The 22,020-nt window shown below is 33.0% G+C and overlaps 1 protein-coding gene across 12 annotated transcripts in view; it reads right to left on the bottom strand.

The window, feature by feature from the left end:
• RYR3 (ryanodine receptor 3) overlaps positions 1-22,020 on the bottom strand; it is a 234,846-nt gene that overhangs the window by 169,549 nt on the left and 43,277 nt on the right. For all 12 annotated transcript variants that reach the window (XM_084519997.1, XM_084519996.1, XM_084520000.1 and 9 more), the window contains exons 2-3: positions 10,126-10,245; positions 5,953-6,060 (exon numbers count right to left, since the gene is read on the bottom strand). In XM_084519997.1, coding sequence (XP_084376123.1) covers positions 5,953-5,988 — 36 coding nt within the window. In that variant the 5' untranslated portion in view covers positions 5,989-6,060; positions 10,126-10,245. The remainder of the gene's footprint in view (positions 1-5,952; positions 6,061-10,125; positions 10,246-22,020) is intronic.

The following is a 22,020-nucleotide window of genomic DNA, read 5'->3' as shown; positions in this document are numbered from 1 at the left end:
GGTCATCATGAAACTTAAGTTTAAAGCTGTTAATAGCTAATACAATCTTATATAATTTTATGCAGTTAATCGAGAGATTTCTCAGAATTATATGGTAAAGTACGTATTCTGTTTCACTATATGAACCATATAATTATATAAAAATTCTTAGTATATCTTGCAGCAAACTAAAAAATCTGGACTCCTGGATAATAATTTGTGGATCCTCACAGAAAGTGCGTTAGATTGCTGGGGAAAAAAATGGAGCTAAATATACAATAGTTACTTCTGGTCATTCAGAGAACACAGAATAGTTTGGGATGCCATTACAGAAGCCTGATCAGAAATTAATAACAGCAAAACTGTAATTACATGTAGGTTGTTAGAGAAAAATTTCTCATCAATTTGTAACAAATATACACATACTAAGTTAAGGAAATAAAATGTTTCATGCTATTTTTTACTGAAAGCTTTTAAATGAATCACTTGTAAGGCTAACTCAAAAATAAATATATAAATAAATAAAAAAAAAAAGCTATGTTTTTTCTCCAGAAAATCTGAAACTAAAAGCAAAACTTTATTCCAAACTAAATTTAATATGGAAAGCAAACCTTTCAATGCAATGATAAACTGGTGGAAACAAAAAAAGTTTAGCAATCATAAGAGGCCAACCTTTATTCTCAGTAATGCCTTTGTATTGAAAACAGAATACGAATTAACATTTTAAGATATTCATTCCTACATTACATGCTGTCATTTTTCCCTACATTCCCTAAATTATGACCTGACAGCAAATTGTATTATTCATTCAGAAATAGCTTTTCTCTGAGATCTGTTTTAGAAATTGCTTATTACCATATCAATTTGCTTTCCCTGTGCTAAAGATAGTGCCTTATAATACAAAATATTTAACTTGACTGGTATTTATGATAATATGTCTCAAAACAATATCAGTTAATTGTAACTTAAAAAATAATCTGTCCATTTTTGCAACAGCTTATTGACAGAAGCTGGAGTTCACCTCCACCAAATGTAACAAATCCTTCTCATAGAAAGGAAGTTTTTTGCATTATTGTTTAAGCTTTCATCTTTTATTTCATCCTTGGTATTTATATGTAGTTCTGTGTTTCTATTAAAATTTTCCCAACAGACCGTACCCAGTTTCAAAAGCAATAGAGGGCAAAGTTGTTTTGAAAGAAACGTTGCACAACAGACCACATTTTCTATTTTATTTGTAAATAGTCATATACTACTAGTTAGTAAATTAAATATTTTTGCTAATTTTTTTGGTGAATATTTTGGAAAAAAAAAGGATTGTGATATTGCCGAGGAGTCCTGAAAGTGACTAAATCAATATCACTTTTTGAAACAACACTGATCACCTGATGAAGCCTACTGGACTACGATAATTAAAGATCATGTTTTGAGTATTAAATGTATAAAAATCTGCAACAATTCTCACAACTAATAAGAAAATTTCTTTTTAGAATTTGTGGAGCTAATGAGCCGATATTATGGTATTGATTTTTCCTCTGTCAGAATGACTGATAGTGTGACATGAAATAAGCACACTGAATTACTGGATTTTTAATATAAACTGTACATTAATCTCATTTATATTTCTCAGAATCACAGAATCACAGAATTTTCTAGGTTGGAAGAGACCTCAAGGTCATCGAGTACAACCTCCAACCTAACGCTAACAGCCCTCCACTAAACCATATCCCTAAGCTCTACCCACTGAGTATTTTAGATTTTCCATAAATTACTGACCTAATCTTCACATAAATTAATTTATGGGACATTTGACTGATTGGGATGTTTGAAAGTAGAACTAGTAGCTTATAATTAGTGTTCTTTGTGTCTTTCTAACCTGTGTGTTAATGGGAGAAAAGGGGATGCTTCTTCTACAACATTTATACAACACTGGCTTCAGAAGCCCAAAGCTTGGAAGGCACTCACAGACTATTTTCCTCCCATTGTGATTACCAGTTTATTATTCTGACACCAGCAACACAGCCCATGGAGAGCACCACCTTTCAGCTTACTTGAAATTTCTACTGCACTGGTAAAACAGCATTTCTATAAAAATTGTGGTACAGGAACAAGATCAGACTTCTTCCTGGCATATGTTCTTTGGAGGGGTACTTGTTCTGAATAATATGCATAGCTCATTATCTGCCTTCATGAGTAATGTATCTATTGAAAGTTTAGTTTACATCACATTATTCCATGATGTATACTACGCAGAAGTTCACAATGTATAAAATCCCTCACAATACCACCATCCACTGATTATAATACAAAATGCAGTTCATGATTTTAGTCTTCTGAATTGTGCCTAACTTAGAGGATTAAAATAGTGTAAAACAGGCAGTAGAAATGTTCGCTCTGTGTGTATACATGCATTTCTATATGAATCTACAGTTTACATGCCTTCTGGCTACAAGACCTGCCACCTCCAATATACCTCCTAATTGAACTGATTTGAGTTCCACACATAAAGTACAATAGAAAAAAGCTTACAGATAGGAAAAACAAAACAAACAAACAAACAAAAAAGACTTAACAGCATGAAAGGCAGATGCTAAGGATAACATTATAAAAATCATGAAAGCATTAAACTGATAAAACTGCAAAGTTTCAAGTTTTCTGGTCAATCATTCTTAAATAGCAACCTTTTATTCAGATAAGAAAAAAACAACAGTTTAGAGTTACTGATCTGCATGAAATCATGAGTTTTAATCCAGAAGCATTCTAAAAATCTTTATAATTTTATATACTTGAGAAGCCAATTGAGAAGCAAAATGAAACTCACTCCTTCAGAAAGATAGGACTCCATAGCTCACCTTGGATGCTTGCAGCAATTAATTAATTCATTCATTATTTTTTAAATGAATGTTCTATCATTAGTGTTAGACAGTTTCATTGGGATGATATAAAGCTTAGAAAAATTGATTTCATGTGATATATACTTTTTTAATTAAGTTATATATTTGACCACTTTTACTTAGCACTTTTTGAAAAATATATTTTTTCAACAACTAAGTTTTTATCCTTCCTACACATTGAACATACCACTTCTGTACAAACAGTTATGACATTCAAAAGAAAATCACCCTCAAGTAAATAAAACACCTTTTTGGTTCTCTCTTCTAGGAGCCATTTACAGTCTCTTACCTTGAATTATAAAATTCTCATCATTTCCACATACTGCATGCACAGTACATGCATTTCAGTAAGAAATCAAAAAAAAATTTCTCATCATGAAATAAATTCAGAATAAATTTGTATTCAAAAACAACCAAAAATGAGATGTTATATTTAAGCACATTTCCTAAGATTACACTGAGATCACTTGTACATTTTTTTTGTTTCTTCCTCAGACTTCCGTTTTACCTTCTAGCTATAATGACACAGTCTTTATTCTGTATGCAAGAACAACAACAAAAATTACAACTTGAAGAGAATATGAGTTTTCTGATTCCTCATAAAGTAAAATGTTACAGACTATTGAGCTTGGCAGATTGTTTGCATAATAATTAGTTGCCATCTAGTCTCATAAAATAAATAAAGACATAGAGTATTTTCATGCTCTGTTCACAAGAGAATAAAAATTAAATTCAACATTATGTTAAGAAAATAAAGGTAAGTTAGAAAGAATAGAGAAGGATGGACTATATTCTTCACAACTAATCAAGGAAATCAAATTAAATCTCCCACACAGTCTTTTGGACTATGTTGGGAAATCAATTAAAGCACAGAATTCTAGAAGATAGCAACAAGCTGATCTGATATAATCTGATCAGGCAACAGAAATCTGAGAGGTACAATAAACATCAATGCACTGAAGTTGCCTGCAAAATTTCAAAACAATTTTAGTCAACTTTAAGAGACATTTATATGACTACTATCATATTTAACCCTAACTGAGTGAAATGCAGAATTTTATTGACACAAGTTTCATGGCTTTCACAGAGCCAGAAAGTGATGATTGCAGAACCTGTCATAAGAAATAAACATTGTAAAATCTTATTTAATACTAACTCATTAATAATACTTCAACCCATACATTAAGAATTGGCATTTCCATTTTTTTTCTTCCAAATTTCAGTTGTTCACAGAATAGGAGAAAATAAATGTGATCCCGCTTTTTATTTTAAAATCCTAAAATTTATACCCATGAATAAAAATAGAGCAGTGACAAACTGAGTGGAGAGCACAGGCCACAAGCTCTACCTAAATATACATAACTAGACAATTTGCCTAAATTACCTACTTATAAGCAATTCACAGATGCAACAGCAAGTGTAACATCTATAAAATTCCAGAAGTAGCAGTATGTAGATAGTGTGAGAATTGAAGTTCTGTTTTTGCAGTGGAAAACTCCACTAACTTTGCATATTCAAAAGTGATTGTGCAGGCATAACAGTGGCATAACATTGGAGAGTATGTTATGTAGAGAAGGGGACAGTGGAAGGTCTCACTGTCCCAAAGGAGGATAGCTAAGAAAAACAGGAAAATCACATGCCCTCTAGTCATGAGAGGAAAAGGAGAAATTAAAGGTTGGTCCAATAAAATTGTACATACATGGTATAGTAACAAGCACCAAGTAGGTTGTGAAACTGTAGTACTCAGCCAATGAGGAAACAGGTGAGGAATCAAGCATCGGGTAGTGGGGATATAAGGTTATGATAAACTTTTGCTGTGCACTCCTGCTTGCAGGACACCTGCCATTGCAATCACAAATAAAAATGCTGCTTCACTGAGATCCTTGCCTGAGCCCGTGTTATTGGCTGCAGATTGTTTCTCACAATAGGAGGTATGTTTCTCTCATGGGTAGGAGAACAAATAGCAAATTATTCAGGTGGGCATGCAGATCATTCAAAATACTGAAAAAACCCTGCATCTACGATTTGAATTAGGCTTAATATTTTATAATTCACTTCTGACAAACAAACAGCTTAGAAGTTCTATGAAAGATACATACCTTATATATCCGTATCATTAATAAATAACATATAATAAAGTGCACTTATTTTGAGGGGACATGCTAATCAGTGTGGAAGTTCTCTTTATTAGGGTATTACGAACGTTAGGATATTTTAGATTTGAAGTGATAATGCAGTTGAAGGGTTGGTAATGAGAAATGCAAGCACAGTTACAACATTTGACTATACTGCAAAAGTCACCATACACTATTCTGTAAGCATTATAGTAAGTAGGCCTGTAAAAAATAAAGTAAAAAATTAAGAAACCTAAGGTAGATAATTATTAAATAACTATTTCTATTCATTAGTTCTTGCTTCTTACCACGGGTTAAGCAACTAAAAATTACAACAGTTTAGGTTTTGTTCATCTACAAAATAAATAAATAAATAAATGTATTTTTATATCTGAACTGATCAAACATTTAAATTTGTCACTTTTTTATTGATAGAACTTAATTCACAGTTGTTAATTTCATATAAGGATAAGTCAAATAAATATATGTGAAATACTTCCTTAATTCAGTGACACAAGGTAGAACCATGATGACATTATTTTGCTTTCCTCATTAATAAATAACACTGTAATACAATAATGCTTTTATGGGAATTATTTATGATTCAAAAAAAGACTTCTTACACTCTCAACAGGTTCATAAAAGTCACCCAGGCCAAGGGTTCTTTTGTTCATTTTTCAGTTGCCAGGTTTGAACTGATGGTAATAAATGATCTCTGAGAATCATGTTTCATTTTTTTTTTTTTTTTGTAAATAGTTCAATACATTAACTGCACCTGCTCCTCAATGCTATAAAAAAAATAATTTTATTATGGTTATGGAGCAGTAACATCCCAAGAAAACAGAAAAAAATAAAGAATCTGCTACCACACAAGTCCCCTCACCCAGAAAATTCTGAAACAATAGAAGTAATGAGAAAAAAAAATCCATAATTAGAAATTTAACATTCTTTGATGTTAATTTACTTACCCCTTCACTGGCATTATCCCCTGTGTTGGCCAGCATTTCTTGAAGGGCTCTGACAGACAGGGACTGTTCAAGTACAAAATTACAGATGCAAAGGTCCGGAGGAACATACTGTAAAATTAAATTAAACAGCATAAGAACAGAGGAGCAGATTAGATTAAACAGGATTAAAAGTGTTAGAACACGTGTTTTAATTTTAAAATCTATATTTATACGCAACAATTTTTTTTGAGATGCATGCTATCTTATTGTATCAAAATAACACAAAAACATTCTTCATAATTTGTAATTGCAGTAACTTTATATTTGCTATAGCTCTACTGCTCACAGTAAAAATAAATCACCTCCAGGTTCAAAAGTGGAAAAATTCTCTCCACATACTATTGCTTTCCTGTCTTTTAGAATTACATCATGAACATTTTATTTGTTCTCTAAAATCACTGACAAAACAGAAGAGAAGGCGTATGATCTTATTTGATGTATAAAGTTGAAACTGAATATATTTATAGCTGCCACTAAATGTCAAAGATTCAAAATCTTCTGATATAATAATACAAGCTATTTTAGGGACCTTCTCCTCAATTATTGGATCAATAATGACTGCTGTTTTTGAAACATGAAACTTACATTCACTTCAAAGAGAACAGAGTTATTTTCAATCTGTTAACACTAATGCATCCAATAAAAGATATGTATACAAGAAAAAAAGTCTCAGGGGAATCTTATCAACATACATAAACACCTGACAGGACAGTACAAAAAAGAATCAAATCCTCAGTGCTGCCAGTGAAAAGACAAAAGGGAATTAACATGAATTGAAATACAAGAAATTCTATTTAAACATGAGAAAAGAACTTTACTGTGAGCATGGCTGAACACTGGAACAATGAAATGCTAAACTTTCTGAACACTCTGTAGCAAGCTAATAAACAATTAAGAGCAGTATTGGAATTCCTAACTTTTGATCTCTTCATTTTTTCTTTTTGACAGTGTTTTCAAATACATTTTGGAAAAGAATTTTAAGCCAAAGACTTGAGATTGAAATTGCATAGATTTTATTTACATAATTGTTACATATATGAGTTCCCTCATCTTTTGTACACAAATAATTTCTTATTAAGTAGTTCATAATTTCAGTAATTCCCATAGGAAAAACTTAAACTGTAATATTCATCATCATTCATCTCTACTGTGCCTTGTTTCTTTTTTTTTTTCTTTAATATTCATTACCTGCGTCTGTATACATCCATTTTTACTAATAAATTGTAAAGAAATAACATGAAAATTGTTTATGGAATTACAAAAACATTTTAACGGAAGTATTTGGTAATCTTGAATCCCTTCAGTGTTGAATCCCTTCACCACACAAATTACCAGAACAGCTCATGGTCAGCCTATCATACAACCTTCCTTTTTTTTTTTTTTTTCCCCTCTATGTTTCTACAAATATTTCAAAGACATTATCTTTCCTTTTCCTTGTATCCCCTCTCTTTCAGCTACTTTTATCTTCTGATTACATACGGCTCAGATAAAAATCATGAAATTACACCTCTTTATTCCAAAATTAACAGACATACTGAGTTTTTTGGTGGTTTTTATTTATTTATTTTTTCCTATCTTGTTCTCTCTTCCAGAAATTACTTGAATGGAAAAGCATCTCTCTTCTTGTTTTAACAATATTTGGCCAAAGTTAGTAAGTGAAGAAACCGTCACATGTGCTTAAAATAGATTTTGGCTATGGTAAAGTTGTCAGCTGTAGTAGAGAATTTAGTAGAAGATATCAGTGTGATTAACATGCCTTGGATCTCATTTAATGCAATTTCTTCTTAATACATAGACGCTATCTAGCTTTATAAACCAATTTTCATGGATGAATAATCTACCTCAGGTAAACAGTACTGTTTTAACAGGGAGGATATTCATTTTAAGAATGAATTCTTAACTTCTGATTTGGACTAGGTTCCCACTTCCAGTCTTAGGATCTTATTATACTTCTGCTTTCTAAAATAAACAGACATCTATTATCCATGTTCCCATTTTAGATACTTATGGGCAGTGTCCACATTTCCTTTTTTAATCTGAACATACTGTATCCTCCTCCAAGTACTATCATGACTCTCACTGCACTTCCTGGAGACATTTTATTAACATTCCTACCAATTTGAATGTCACGATTGGACTCTATTCCAGCAACACTGCCGCAGAAGTAATAAATCAATACCCCCAGATTTAAAGAGATAGTATATCTTCCCATCTCCTGCCATGTTTCTTTTCATGATACCTCTAAAGACTATATTAAATCCCCCTGAGCATGGCATCACTCAGGAAACTCATGACTGCATGACATCCACCGTGACCTTCATGTTCCTTACAGCTGACAAGAATAGTTCCTCATTCTGTAAGCATATTTACTTATTCAGTTTTTACATTCTATGCTGGTAGCACTGAAATATGCCTCTACTTTCTGTTAAAACATAAAGTACTGCAGACCTTCCTGTGTGTGACATGACTTCATGAATTGCCAGTTCCCCAATGTTTCCATCATCAGAAAAAAAACATGTATGCAAATTTAAATTGTCTTAATGGAGAAAAATAATAGCATGGCAGTGAAAACAGAACCCTGAAGGATTTGATCAGAAACACATTCAATAACAATTTTTAGTCCACTGGATGTGTGTCATTTTAGTTTTGTTATTTCATAAACAAAATTTTGTCTAAATGTTGATGAAAGGAAACGTTATTGCTAAGAGTTGTTTATACGTATCATACTCTCTAAACATTTGTATCAACTTTCTACTTATTTTTAAAACAGACTTAGATATTTAAATGACTTTCCAAAATTCTTAATTGTTCTCAGGTGTAACTAGCAGTTCAGAAACCTCCCTGGTAAGCTCTTTTAAAATTATTACATTACATGTTTTCTAAACCTCTTAATTTTAACTTCGTTAATTTGATTTTAATTTCAGAAGCTTCTGTAGTTGTATCTGCTGCTAAGTCATGAAAAGTAAAGTAGGTTCTACAAAATTCTACAGTCATATATACCGTTCCTCCCTTCTTTAGACTAGGATGAGGAAAAACACTATCTTACAGATTGAGATCATCAGTAATAGATATTCTACACTGTAGTTGAGCTGTCAATTAATAAACAGTTCCCAATCATTATTGAAAAATGTTAAGACAATAGTTGAAAACACATATGTGAAAACTAAATGCTTTAACTTAAGCATGTGAAAGGATTATCGGGATTTTTAAAGCATACAGGAGATAAATTATCATTGCTAAGCTCTTAGAATGCAATTTAATGCAGATTTAAAAGTAGCACGACTTTTCATGTTTGAGATGAACAAGAGCTCATACTCTCATACTGCATAAACAAACACTGTAGATTTAACACGGTCATAATATCTAGACTAAAAATAGGACCATACAGTAATATTTCAATAGGAAAGATACAGCGATCCTGCTAAAAATCAGGAGGAGAAGTACATGATCAGGAAGAACAGAACAGAAATAAAGACACAAAAAATAAAGAAAAAGAAAAGGATGCATGGAGAAAATAGAAGAGAGGGAGTAGGTCCTGCATTTGCCTTCATTCTTAACATTCTGCTTTAGTACAAGTCTCAAGTTTCATTTCTTCTTTCTCCTGTCAAGCTCGTCTTCCTATTTTTTTCTTCATAACTCTCTAGCTTATTTTCTTCCTTTTGATGCTTATCTTTAAAACTTTTGAATATTTAATAATCCTGCCCTCAGAACTCCCAACTTTCTGCTTAATCAACCCGGTTAGAAGCAACACTTAATGTCAGTAACTAACAGGTGACAGTACTTCTGGAAGTATCAGTCCTGCACACCAAGATATTTGAAACTTCAGCAGTGATAGGAAGAAGCTTTTAAGTGAACTTATATCTTATTAACAGTCTGGAAACATAATCTTGAAAATATGAAGCATTTCAGGTACAGAGTTAAGTTAAAGAGTAGTGGCTTTTGACTTTGAGACAAGTATGCCTCAAAGTATATTTAGAATCTTTAAGAAATCTCGTACTGCAGTCACAGAAGGAGAAGCACACAAAAAGCACATCTAGCACCACATTAAAGAAACCACAATTAAATGTATTCACAATAGTAAGTAGGTTAACATTCATTGACCGATTACACCAGCTGAGAGCATCTACTTCTTACTTTAGCTTCTGATGTTGGTTCCAAAAAGCACAGGCGATTCCCAAGTCCCTCAGCTGCCAAGCAAAACTTCCTTTGTTCTTTGTGTATGCTGGCAACACACTGAAGTACTACTTCGTCATCCTGTCACAAAGCAAAGTAGAAGAAAGAAAAGTAAATAATCAGAAGTTGAATAAACACACTATAGTGCTAAAAAAATGGAACACTGGAATCTGCTGAAAAGGACATTTCTTATATTCCTATAATTGTTATCATGTACACATACACAGATTATGTTGACATGTATGTTTACCAATGTGCATGTATGGATTTGTATTCAAGACTGCATCAAAGTGACACAAAATACATATAATCTCCAGGACTTTGACAAGTGCTGTGTTCCTCAGTAACCTTAGCAGTGACTAGCTACAGTGTCATAAAAAAAATGAAAGTGTGCTATAAAGTATCACTCAGTGATACTCTATAAAACAGGATTAGTTTTTAGAGTAAAAATTTATTACTCTGATCTTGCAAGCAACAGTAGTCTACACATCATTTAATTTCTTTTGTTCGTACAGTATGCCTCCAATGTAAGCCCTCTGAAGCATAACCTTAATTTTTAGTCTCATTTAATTTTGAAACTTTCTACAACCAAAGATCCAAGAGGCATTTTTCAAGTGACTGTTTGAATAAGTTATAAGAAGTTGCTCCTCAGAAGACATATTCCAAAACAAGACAACTGTAGAACAGTGAGGCAAAACTGTTTTATTGTTTAGTTATCCTAATTATACTGAAAGTTCTTTTACAAATTGTTACATAATGCAGTGCCAGAGACACTTACTTATAAAGTGCCAAGCCCTTATCCACCTCTTAACATGTGATACTAAACTTGATATAAGCATGCTAAACCAGATTATTTTTAGTGTTCAACTGTGTCTTAGGTGTACACTGTGTAAAAATCATTTAAATTTCCACTACTTGCCCACTAATCAAGCATAATACCACTTGTAGACTAGCAAGTAGAAGAACTTATTTTTATAAAGGTATTTAGCTGTTCACCAGAAGACACTGCCTTAGGAGTTTTTAAGGGGGTGGAAGCTGATAAAGAGCAACATGATACGTTAGTGTCCCACCCAGCTATGCTACACTGGTGTCAATTATTATTGTCAAAGCAGATACACAACAGCCGCCTGTACTGAACTAAGAGATCACTCAAACAATTATGTTCTAAAATCAGCACTTCTTTTTCCAGTCCATTATGCAACTCAAATAGTATGACAGGAGCACAGCTACTGACACTTGAAATAAAAGCTGGAAGGGACAGAAGGAACCCTTCCTTTCACCAAAGGAATTAAGTGAAGTATCCTTTAAAATGGGAATTCAGAGGTGCTTTTTTCATTTGTGTGGTTTCCCAAGTGTGAGAAAGTTACATGGCTTTCTTTTAGGTGGTATTTCCCTGCCTACTTACTACTACTACCATGGATAGCTATGATATTTAAAACTAACCAATCAGCAGTTACAGACAGTGTTTCCTTATCTAGCATTTTTAACAGTACAATATGTGAATTCATGAATTTTATATATATATATATATATATATATATATATATATATATATAAAAGATCTATAGTGAAGCAGGATGTAAAACAAATTACCTAATTAATGCTGAACATTTTTTTTTCCCCCCTGCTGTATATGTTCCTGTTCAATTTCTGTAAAATCTTCTCTGAAATTCTCATATTTCAAACTTATTAGTAAAAAACCTTTCTGGTTTTTAAACATCTGTATAATGAGCTGGAAAATATACACAGTAAACTTAAGCACTTATTACTACTTTCCTTTGTTCATGAATTTTTAACACTTGGAATCAGAAGCATATCTACTGGGGGGAGAAATGAGAACAAGGTATAAGATAAAAGGCTAGATCATTTTTCATCATCTGGTTCCTTTGAACATACAGATTTCAGATATTTGAAAAGAATAAAATACTAAAACATGAATTTATAAATACCAAGATTCAGAATGTAATTGAGACTGTCCCCTAGTTTGCACTTATTAGTGTATTACATTAAATTACTAATATATAGCTGCAATTGTATTTATTCTCCCTACCACCACATTCAAGTATTCACCACATCAAGTATTCATCAATTACGCCACACAGGCATATACACAGTATCTACTGAAATTCACAGTTTTCTAATAAATAAAATGATGCCTTCAGACAACACAGATAAAAAGTTAATTAAAATACTTAACTAAAATATACTATTTTCTTTTTAAATACATGCACATAAAAATGCCAAAAGTTTCTAGCAAAATGAAATTGATATTTTAATTTTCTAGAATGCAAAAAATAACAATTTTTAGAATTTACACTGGCTTCACAAAGTCCTTACTGATCATTAAATGCCATAATACTAAAATACTGATAATATCTGAAGGATCATATGCAACATTAAACATCAATGTTTTACATTATTTCCTTAGATTCCCAATGTCCCCTTTCACTTGCAAATTCATTGTTTGATAAAAGTAACACTACACAGGATGAACAACTTCAATACAGATGGCAATTTCAGCCAGTTTTAGAGTTTTCAAGAGTTTTTTACTCAGGCACAGGTGAACTGAACATAAGGAACTGGTGGAATCTATATAATCTATAAGTAAGACAATGACTTGCTGTTAAGATGATTCAATATTATAGTAAATTTACTGAAGTAAGATCCTTCTAGTTGAGGTCTGAAATTGCTTTTCTGGCCTGAAGACGTTAAAAAGGAATCAGTGCTGGAGTCATCATCCTTTAATGAAATTGCACCACCTTCTTAAGATAGACTGTGTACTACTATAATCAATATCTATTTAGGAATAAAGATGAATAGCAATTATTAACTTTTTTTTTTTTTTTTTTTTTTTTTTTTTTTTTTTAAATGAAGAGAAAATCAAAATTCCTCCTTTCTCCTGGTTAAGTTTCATGAATCAGTCCTTTAGCAAAGTCATGTAGGACAACTGAAACCTTCAGCTAAAAAAAGACCAATTCTAAGAATATTTATACATACAAACATACTGATATTACTAAAATACATTTCAGGTAGCCTGAAATTCTGCAGGATCTACTGAGTTTCATCTAGCTGTGTCACAGTTCTGTCACATATTATTCATCTATTTATGCAAATATGGGAATTTTACAAAAAGAAAAAAGCTTTGGAGATGTTTTCTCTCTCTCTCTTTTTTTTTTTTTTAATGTTTGTACTGAAACCATAAATTTTTATTTGCTTTGGTGAGAGCTGAATATGGAATCTGATTTTGTACTACACAGTAACATCTGCATAGGTTGAGTTATTATATCTGAGAAAGAAACGTACTTCTGAATGACAGTCAGTCAATTCTGTATCTTCTGCTTTGAAGATGGAAATCCTTACCAAGACAGAACTTTGCTTCCTTGCAAAAGTATGTCTAGCATTAAACAATTTCTTCAATTGAAAACTGTGTAGCAGCAAAACATTAAGAAGCATGAAATCCACCTAATTAAAGTTTTTTAATGAACTACAGCTCAACCGTTCATTACCAGACAGTATTTAGGCTTCGTCTTCAAGTTATCTTTCCTCCTCAGATTTCATAATAATGGTAAACTTAAATTGTTTTAAACAATTAAATAAATTTACCACTGCCATCGTAAGCCAAAACTTATACAGTATCGATTTTACTTAATCAATGACTTCAGTTCCTGCAAAGTGATTCAGGAATCAAGGTGAAACAATACATTCTAGGCATGACCTTGTTTCAGCTTAGTTCAACAGTTTTTCAAGTCAGGATTTGAGAATAAAGAAATCTCAACAGCTAAAGGAATTGTTTCTTCGTCTGTTGCATATACATCCCAGGATTAAGAATTATAATCATTTAGACAATACACTTAAGTCTGTATAGAAATTGTATTCAACAGTAAACTTCTGTATGCTTCATATTAAGTCATATTAAGAATCACAAAGCCATCAATACATTAAATATACAAAGGCACATTTACATATAAAATGTGCACATTTTGCTGGAAAATGACTTCCTATATTTAGCTTGCTAACAAACGATTTAACATCTACCTGATTTAATCTCTATTCTCTACTATACTCAGTACTGAAAATGAACTGATAAAAGTGACATGACACTGAAAACTCCAGTAGACACAATCAGCTGCTTACTACAATCTACGGGTTAAACAGCAAAGCTGTTCCTGAAAGAAGCATGCATATTTCGCTTGTATTTTACTTACAGCTACACATAAATGTGCAAGTACTTACACATGAACCACTAACTTCAATGTAAAACTGGCATGGTTGAAAGAACACTGTAAAACTATGGACAAGTTTTATTTTATAATATATACTTTCCATTAAGAACTGTATATTGCTATTTAACAGATTATAATAAAAAATTAAAAATAAAAAATCAGAGCTCCTGTTTTACACGGTAAAACAAGAAAGCACATCAAGATAATGCTCTTCACAGCTCTACCTACCATCACATGGCTACACTTGCTGATTAAATATCATCCTTACAAATAAATGTACAAAACAAAAATCCACGGTCATCTTCCCAATTTGACAGATACCATCCTACCCATGTATGTATCTTACTGTATCACAAAACACAGATGCAAACAAACGTGCTGACTAACATTTGAGCACTAGCTTAAAAACTATTCTCCTACAGGACTGCATTGCTTTCATGTTTTCTACAATGATCTTGCAGAATATGTAAAATTCACCAGGTATTTCTTTTTAAAGGTGCTACAGTCTTCTCTACAAGTAAGGAATCACAGGCAGAGTTGACAATGATCTAACCACTACCAAATATGGAGTTGGTAAATTTGTTGATGCACAACACTTCCTTTCACAAGAGGAATGGTATCACTGCAAAGTTGTCTCCAAGCACTTGTATTTTCTGCAGATCTTTTTTTTGAACTGCAGAACAAGTGTTGCCCTGGGCAACTTGAACTCATAGCCTCCTTTGCACTGCAATGATACAGCTCAGCTACAGGAAAAAAAATAAAATAAAAAAAATCATGTTTGTTTTTAGTCCAGTTCCTACTAGCTCCATTTAATATTACAAAGTTCCTGCATCAGAACAGACTATTTAAATTCCATTTAATTTTTATTTATTTATTTTAAATATTAGGACGAGCATACTCAAACAATGGAGCAGATTGCCCAGATTGGCTGTAGAATAGCCATTTTTGGAGATACTTAAAAATCTGACTGGTCAATGTTATGCGTAACCTGTCTAGAGTTTCCTTGCAACCTCAGTGATTCTGTGCTTTAGTGAAATAAAAGGCAATTAATTAGGGGCATGATAAACAATTTTAAAACATACAGAAAAAGCTGCTCTGAAATCATAGGGAATACGCTTCCCATGTGTAACAGACAGTACTAGTAGCATGAAATACTGTAGCAAGATTCAGGATGGGTACTGGAAAAGGGTTTCATTTTTTTTTCCTCCCAATGGTAAGAAGAGCAAAGCACTAAAACTGACTCTGTGTAGGGTGTTGAGCCTGCATCACCTCATCTTTAAACACAGGTTATGTCAACATCCATGGATGCACTGTTGCATGGGTACAGTCAATCTTTTCTTGGATAAGGGCACATATGCCTATCGAGGCTCTGCTTTTCTAAGATCCTATAATTGTTACATAGTCCTTCGTGTCTACTGTATGCTAGAACGTGCTTTGCAATGTTTTTTAGAGTCCACAACTTAATTCTACCAAAGACTGTCACGCTGAGTTGATCCTGACTCAAAAAGCTTATCTTGCCTGTTGTTCATTACATTGATATGTTTTCATATTGGCATCACAACCTGAAGGAAAAGGTCAGAAGAGAAAATGTATTTTACTATTCTGTCTTCTCGCTACCTTACTTGGAATATATTTTATTTATATAATTTTATTCTCATAATACTTAAGCACACATGAAAGAAGGATTTCCAAATTTCAAATCACATTATTTCCACGTTGGTGCTCTGTTTAATGCTGAAAGATAAAAGCATATCACATTGTAGCAAATTGATACAACTCCCTACAGAAGAGACACCACAACGTCAGACAACCTAAGAATACTCCTCAGAATAATGATATTGAAATTCTGCTTTAGAACATGTATTTATGTAGAAAATATGCAGAAATTAGCCACTTTAGGAGAGACTGGTAAGAATGAATGATGACTAGAAGTTTACACAATACTAATGGAAAATAACTCCATTGAAAGACAACTGCTATTCATCAGCTTATGTTTCCTTACACAATTAAATAATTACCAAAATACTATGAATAATTGCACTGTGACTTCAGCATAAAATGCAATAGCTTCAAAATAAGTAGTAAATCTACGTTTTGCTTGGTATTTTTTCTTGTCATCTACATATCCACTTATAGAAAATCTGTTCAGTGCACCCTTATGCACCTCACGTAGTCATAAGGAGCCTGTCAAGACATTTGCAGGTAAATTAATCCCAGTGCTTCCAGGTGTAAATATTCTGTACTTGGCCTCCTAAAATTTGGTTTCTAATTAGAAATTTCAAGATCTTTCTTGAAAGAAATTTCAAGCACAAAATAAATACTTTTTGTTCATAATTTTTCATCTATACCACAATATTATAATAAAAAGGTGCAACTCTGATTAAAAGATGTATTTTACTTCAAAACAATTTTAGTATGACCCAAAAATGCTGGAAAAAAAAAATTAGTCTGTTTCTATTTTCATGTATAATATTGTAAACTACATAAAACTATGCTATATCAGTAGAATCACAAATGCTAAAGTTCATGTAAAGAATTATACTTTTTCTTTTTGAAAGTGTATTGCAAATTCACTTAAATATAGGAAATAATTGCTTAAAAATAGTATGAATTATGTCCATTAGAATTATATAAAACATTTAAATGTTACTAAAAAAAAGTATCATAGATGGGCTTTTATAGTCAACATGCATCTTCACCATGGGTAACTAAAACCAGCTTTACTAAAAAGTGGTTTAGGTTAGACCTTTCAAGTTCAAAAAGAGTTTTGCAAGGAGCAGCTTTGAAATCACCTAAAGACAGTGAAAGCCATAGAATTAAATTAGTAGTCAAAGTATTTTTTCACTCAGTCTCACAGTATTTTCTTTTTCTGAGAGTGATAAGTCATCTTGCTACATGGAATTTAACTCCTTCTCCTATAAGATTAACAATGCATACTGAATTCCATGAACCCTTAGGTTTGTGAAAGGCAAATGAAGAAAGATGACTCAATTTGGCAAGTCAATGAAACAACAGACGCTCCCTCAATATTAGCATAGAAGTTATAAAATTAGTTATTTATGCATTTCTCTCAAATAGAAAGATCATTTAAAAAAAATAATCCATAATTAGTTTCACAGTAGATATAGTCAATCATTCTGCTCATTCTAAAATACATGCTTCATACAATGCTACTTTAAAGGATTCCATTACTTCTGTGTTTGTAAAGAACAAAACTTTTCAAATCTACAATCTCAGATATTATTATTAGGATTTCTTACATCGATAATTATTGTTGTAACAGTTGGTGGGGTCAAGACTTGCATACTTTTTCTCTTGTATATTGTGAAAATTTAATTTGCATATAACTGAAAAACAAAACAGTTCTGGTACACCTTTTTATTTCTATTACTGCTTTTATATTTGAGATGAAGGATGTGGAAAATCTTGATCATTAACTTTATTTTTTACCAAGGCAAGAGAGTCCCATCTCTTGAGGTTTCCTAATTAATTAGTTCATAAACATGAAAAGCATCTTTCAGTAAGTTTTACTTTTTTTCAGAGGTTATGATCTGGAAAAGTAACTTATTGTATTTGCTTGCTATCCAATTAAAACCATTTTAGTTTCCTGCATTGGGAAAACAGTGTAATTTTCCTGTAATTAAAAATAATAATTTGGTAAACATACACAAAGAAGTTAGATTCTTCAGCATTTGATGCTGTCCTGCACAACACCCTTGTCTCCAAATTGGAGACATGAATCTGATACATGGACCACTCAGTCGATAAGGAATTGGCTAAATGGTTGCACTCAAAGAGTTGCAGTTAATGGCTCAATATCCAAGCAAAGATCAATGATGAGCGGTATTCTTCACAGGTCAGTACTAGGACCTACTTATCTCTTTGCTGCATGGACCTGTTTAACATCGGCTTCGTTTGACATCTTTGTCAGTGAAATGGGACAGTTGGATTGAGTGCACCATCAGCAAGTTTCTCAATGACATCAAGCTGTGTGGTATGAGTGACATGATGGAAGGAAACAATGGCACCCAGAGGGACCTGGACAGGCTTGAGAGGCAGGCCCCTCTGAACCTCATGAAACTCCATAAGGCCAAGTGCAAAGTCCTGCATCTGGGCTAGGGCAATCCCAAGCACAAATACAGACTGTGTGATGAGTGGCTTAAAAGCAGCCTTGAGAAAAAGGACTCATGGATGTTGGTACATCCATGTTGATACACGCTTGCTGCCCACAAAGCCAACTTGCCCCACTGCCTGGGCTGCATCAAAACTGTAGCTAGCAGATCTAAGGATGTGATTCTCTCACTCTACTCCACTGTCATGAGAGTGCACCTGGTGTGCTGTGTTCAGCTCCAGAGTCCCTACTGTATGAAAGACAGGAGGGCCACAAAGATGATCAGAGAGCAGGAGCACATCTCCCATAAAGAAAGGCTGAGAAAGTTGGGTCATTTAGCCTAGAGAGGAGAAGGCTCCAGGGAGACCTTGTAAGAGCCTTCCAGTACTAAAAGGTGACCTACAAGAAAGATGAAGACAGCAACAGCAAGGAGTGTAATGATAGGACAAGGGCTAACAGCCTTAAAATAAAAGGGGTAGGTTTAGATTACGTAAAGCATAAGTTATTTACTGTGAGGGTGGTGAAGCACTGGAGCAGGTTGCCCAGAGAAACTGTGGATGCCCCATCCCTGCAAAAGTCCAAGGCCAGGTTGGATGCGGGTTTGGACAACCTCCGTTGGTAGAAAGTGTACCTCCCCGGTGCTGGAGGGGAGGTGTGTGTGGAATTAGATGATCTTTAAAGTCCATTCCAACCCAAACAATTCTATGATCTCCCCAAAAGTCTAGGTTGGAGATTTCACAAAGATATACAAAAAATGGGGGAATGAATGTGTCACTGTATGTAAACTGTTTCTTTTCTGATATTGCTTCAACAACTCTAGGCTCTAGAGAAGCTTACTGAAAGAAAAACATGTGTACCCCCCTCTCCTGAATATAGATATTTATTGTTCTTATTTTAAATACTGTAGTATTTCTATACAGATCCTGTTGCAGACCTATTGCATAGAGGAATTCTTTCATATCAGCCTCAACGTGGAAAGCGTGGAAAGCTAACAGCTATTCAAGAACATAATAAACTTTACTTTTACCAATTATTTTCTAATGGTCCTTACCAGAATTTGATTGATAGTTACAAAATTAATGATACGATATTCTCCCGTTTCCTATTTTCAGCTTTGCTGCTAATATCAACATTATCCATATATCCATTTGGATGCTGTGTTTACATTTCAGACAGCAAGCCTCACATACTTTTCCAGTTAAGTGGATTATTTCCCTTTAAAGGTTATGTATTAGAAAAAAAATAAGAAGAAATTCAGTTACTTAAAAGTGGAAGAAATGCATGTTACATCATATGCTGAATATCACTTTCCACATTGCCCGTCATGGAAGCATTTGAATTTTTTGTCTCACATGCTTGCCAGTAAAGCAGATGTTACCTGTTTTCCAAACTCCTGAATTTGTTTCACATGTTACAGTGGTTATATTATGCTATACTAACAAAAGGACACAACTCTTCTGTAGAAGTCTTGAGTGCACTTTTTCCTCACTATCCACTTAAGATATTGAAGAACCATTTTCAATAAATTTTAATTTATTTACTACATAAACTAATATTAGAAATATTATTTACTAAAACATATACTCAAAGACAAGTTTAACATCAGGGTAAGCTTATGAAACAAGAAAGGTCCATATAATGTTTTTCATTTTTTCAATATGGAGAAGTTTATACAGCTTCACTGCAATATGATTAAGTTTGCTTCAGGATCACCATGCAGAAGCGCATGCTACACAAATATTTTGGTCCCAAAATATAGACATCAGTCATGCAGTTGAATTAGGAGGAGGTCACATGAATATATCACAGTAGGCTTTCCTTTGCTTTAAATGTACACAAATCTTCTGGCAAACAGTATGTGTTAAGATCTAAAACAAAAGTGTACTTAGGCACAACTGTCATGTTGTATATCATCATAAAATCAAAAACAAATTAAGAAAAACAATATCTAGGACAAGCCTTAAATATGTGGTGGTAGTGGAGAGGTGGGAAGACTTCCAATAGTTGTAACCAGTTGTTCTTAACATCTTTTTTTTTTTTTTTTAAATAAATTAAAAGCCTTTATTTATTTGGTAGTAACATACCAAGACCTTTCCTCCCCCAGTAAGTACATGAATTTCCCCTAATAAACACAGTCAGTTCACTGCAAATGGATCCTTATGATGACAGCAGTTATTTGATGGAAATTCACACAACACCATCTGATGGTTCTCAGGAGAGTTTATAAATAGAGTTGGGGTTTCCGTTGTCAGTCTACTCCTTCAGCAGTGGCTGGATCAAAGCCTAATCTCAACTCTGGAACATACTTCCATATCTTATATCAGGTCATCAGCAAGGCAGAATAAGCAAGTCATTAGACAGCAATAAAATTAAAATGTACTCCCTTTCACTAAACTTAATACTTCTAAATGAAAAACTGCTTTAGAAAAGTGGAAAGTGACATCCACAGCCTAAGAAAAAAGGCCCACTTCCATATTCTCTGGAATAATTTCACAATAATTTCTCTATATCTGATTAAGTGTATTCATTCTCTGCCAAATTTGCAAGCAACTCCAACAGGTACCATTGATAAGCAAGACATACAAAGCAGATACACATATTGAGGTTTGTTAGTGTACTGCATCACCAGTTTCCTGCTTTTTTCCTTTAAAACCATCTTGTAAAACTCCATCACTTCAATATTTCTGTTATACGGTAAAGTAGCCTTACAAAGTATTTCAGTATCGACCACCTTGCTTTTTTTTTTTTTTATTTTATTTTATTTTTTTTTTAATATTTCAAGGTTGTAAATTTGCCAAGGAAGCATTTACACCAGTTCACTGTCTTCCTTTTATTTATAATACTGCATTATTTTTCAGCTCTTCATGGAAAAGAAAAGCATAAGATAGTGAGAACAAATGAACAAATCACACCAAAGAACAAGACGAAGTAACATCCAAAATATTTACTCATTATGTCAAAAAAATATAAATACAAAATATTATTTAAGAATCACCCCTTTAAGCTCTAAGGCAGGCAGCTTATTAACAGAGCTGGAGTGAGCCAGCCACACAGACCATCACTGGTTTGGTGCAAATCAGTGTTTTAAAAATAAATAAATAAAAGTCATCTTCTATTAGGTAGGGTCATGGCTTGCTTCAATAAATTAAAATTACTTTCAGTACGAGTCAGTTCTTAAAAGGGCAAATAGACTAAAACATCAAGATGCTCAGTGATGATCAAGGAAGTGATATCAGCCAAGAAGTATATATCCTTTGTAAGTATGTTAACATTACTTACTGAATTGTAGTATCAGGATCAGTGCTTTGCACCTCTGACAGCCATGACCTCTGACATGATATTGTATGAGTGAATGAAGAAATGACAAGATGTGTTAGTTCATTTTAATGAAGCATTCTTTTGGAGAGAAAAAAATGCAAGAAATACATGCAACTATGTACATGTGTAATATTTGGTTTGTTTTCCCCACTACTTTTACATCCATTACAATAAATTTATTTCCATTTCAGCAATTAACTGATA

This window comes from Aythya ferina (assembly GCF_964211825.1).
Source record: "Aythya ferina genome assembly, chromosome: 5".
Classification (NCBI taxonomy): Eukaryota; Metazoa; Chordata; class Aves; order Anseriformes; family Anatidae; genus Aythya; species Aythya ferina.
This window is presented reverse-complemented; position numbering and strand designations above follow the sequence as displayed.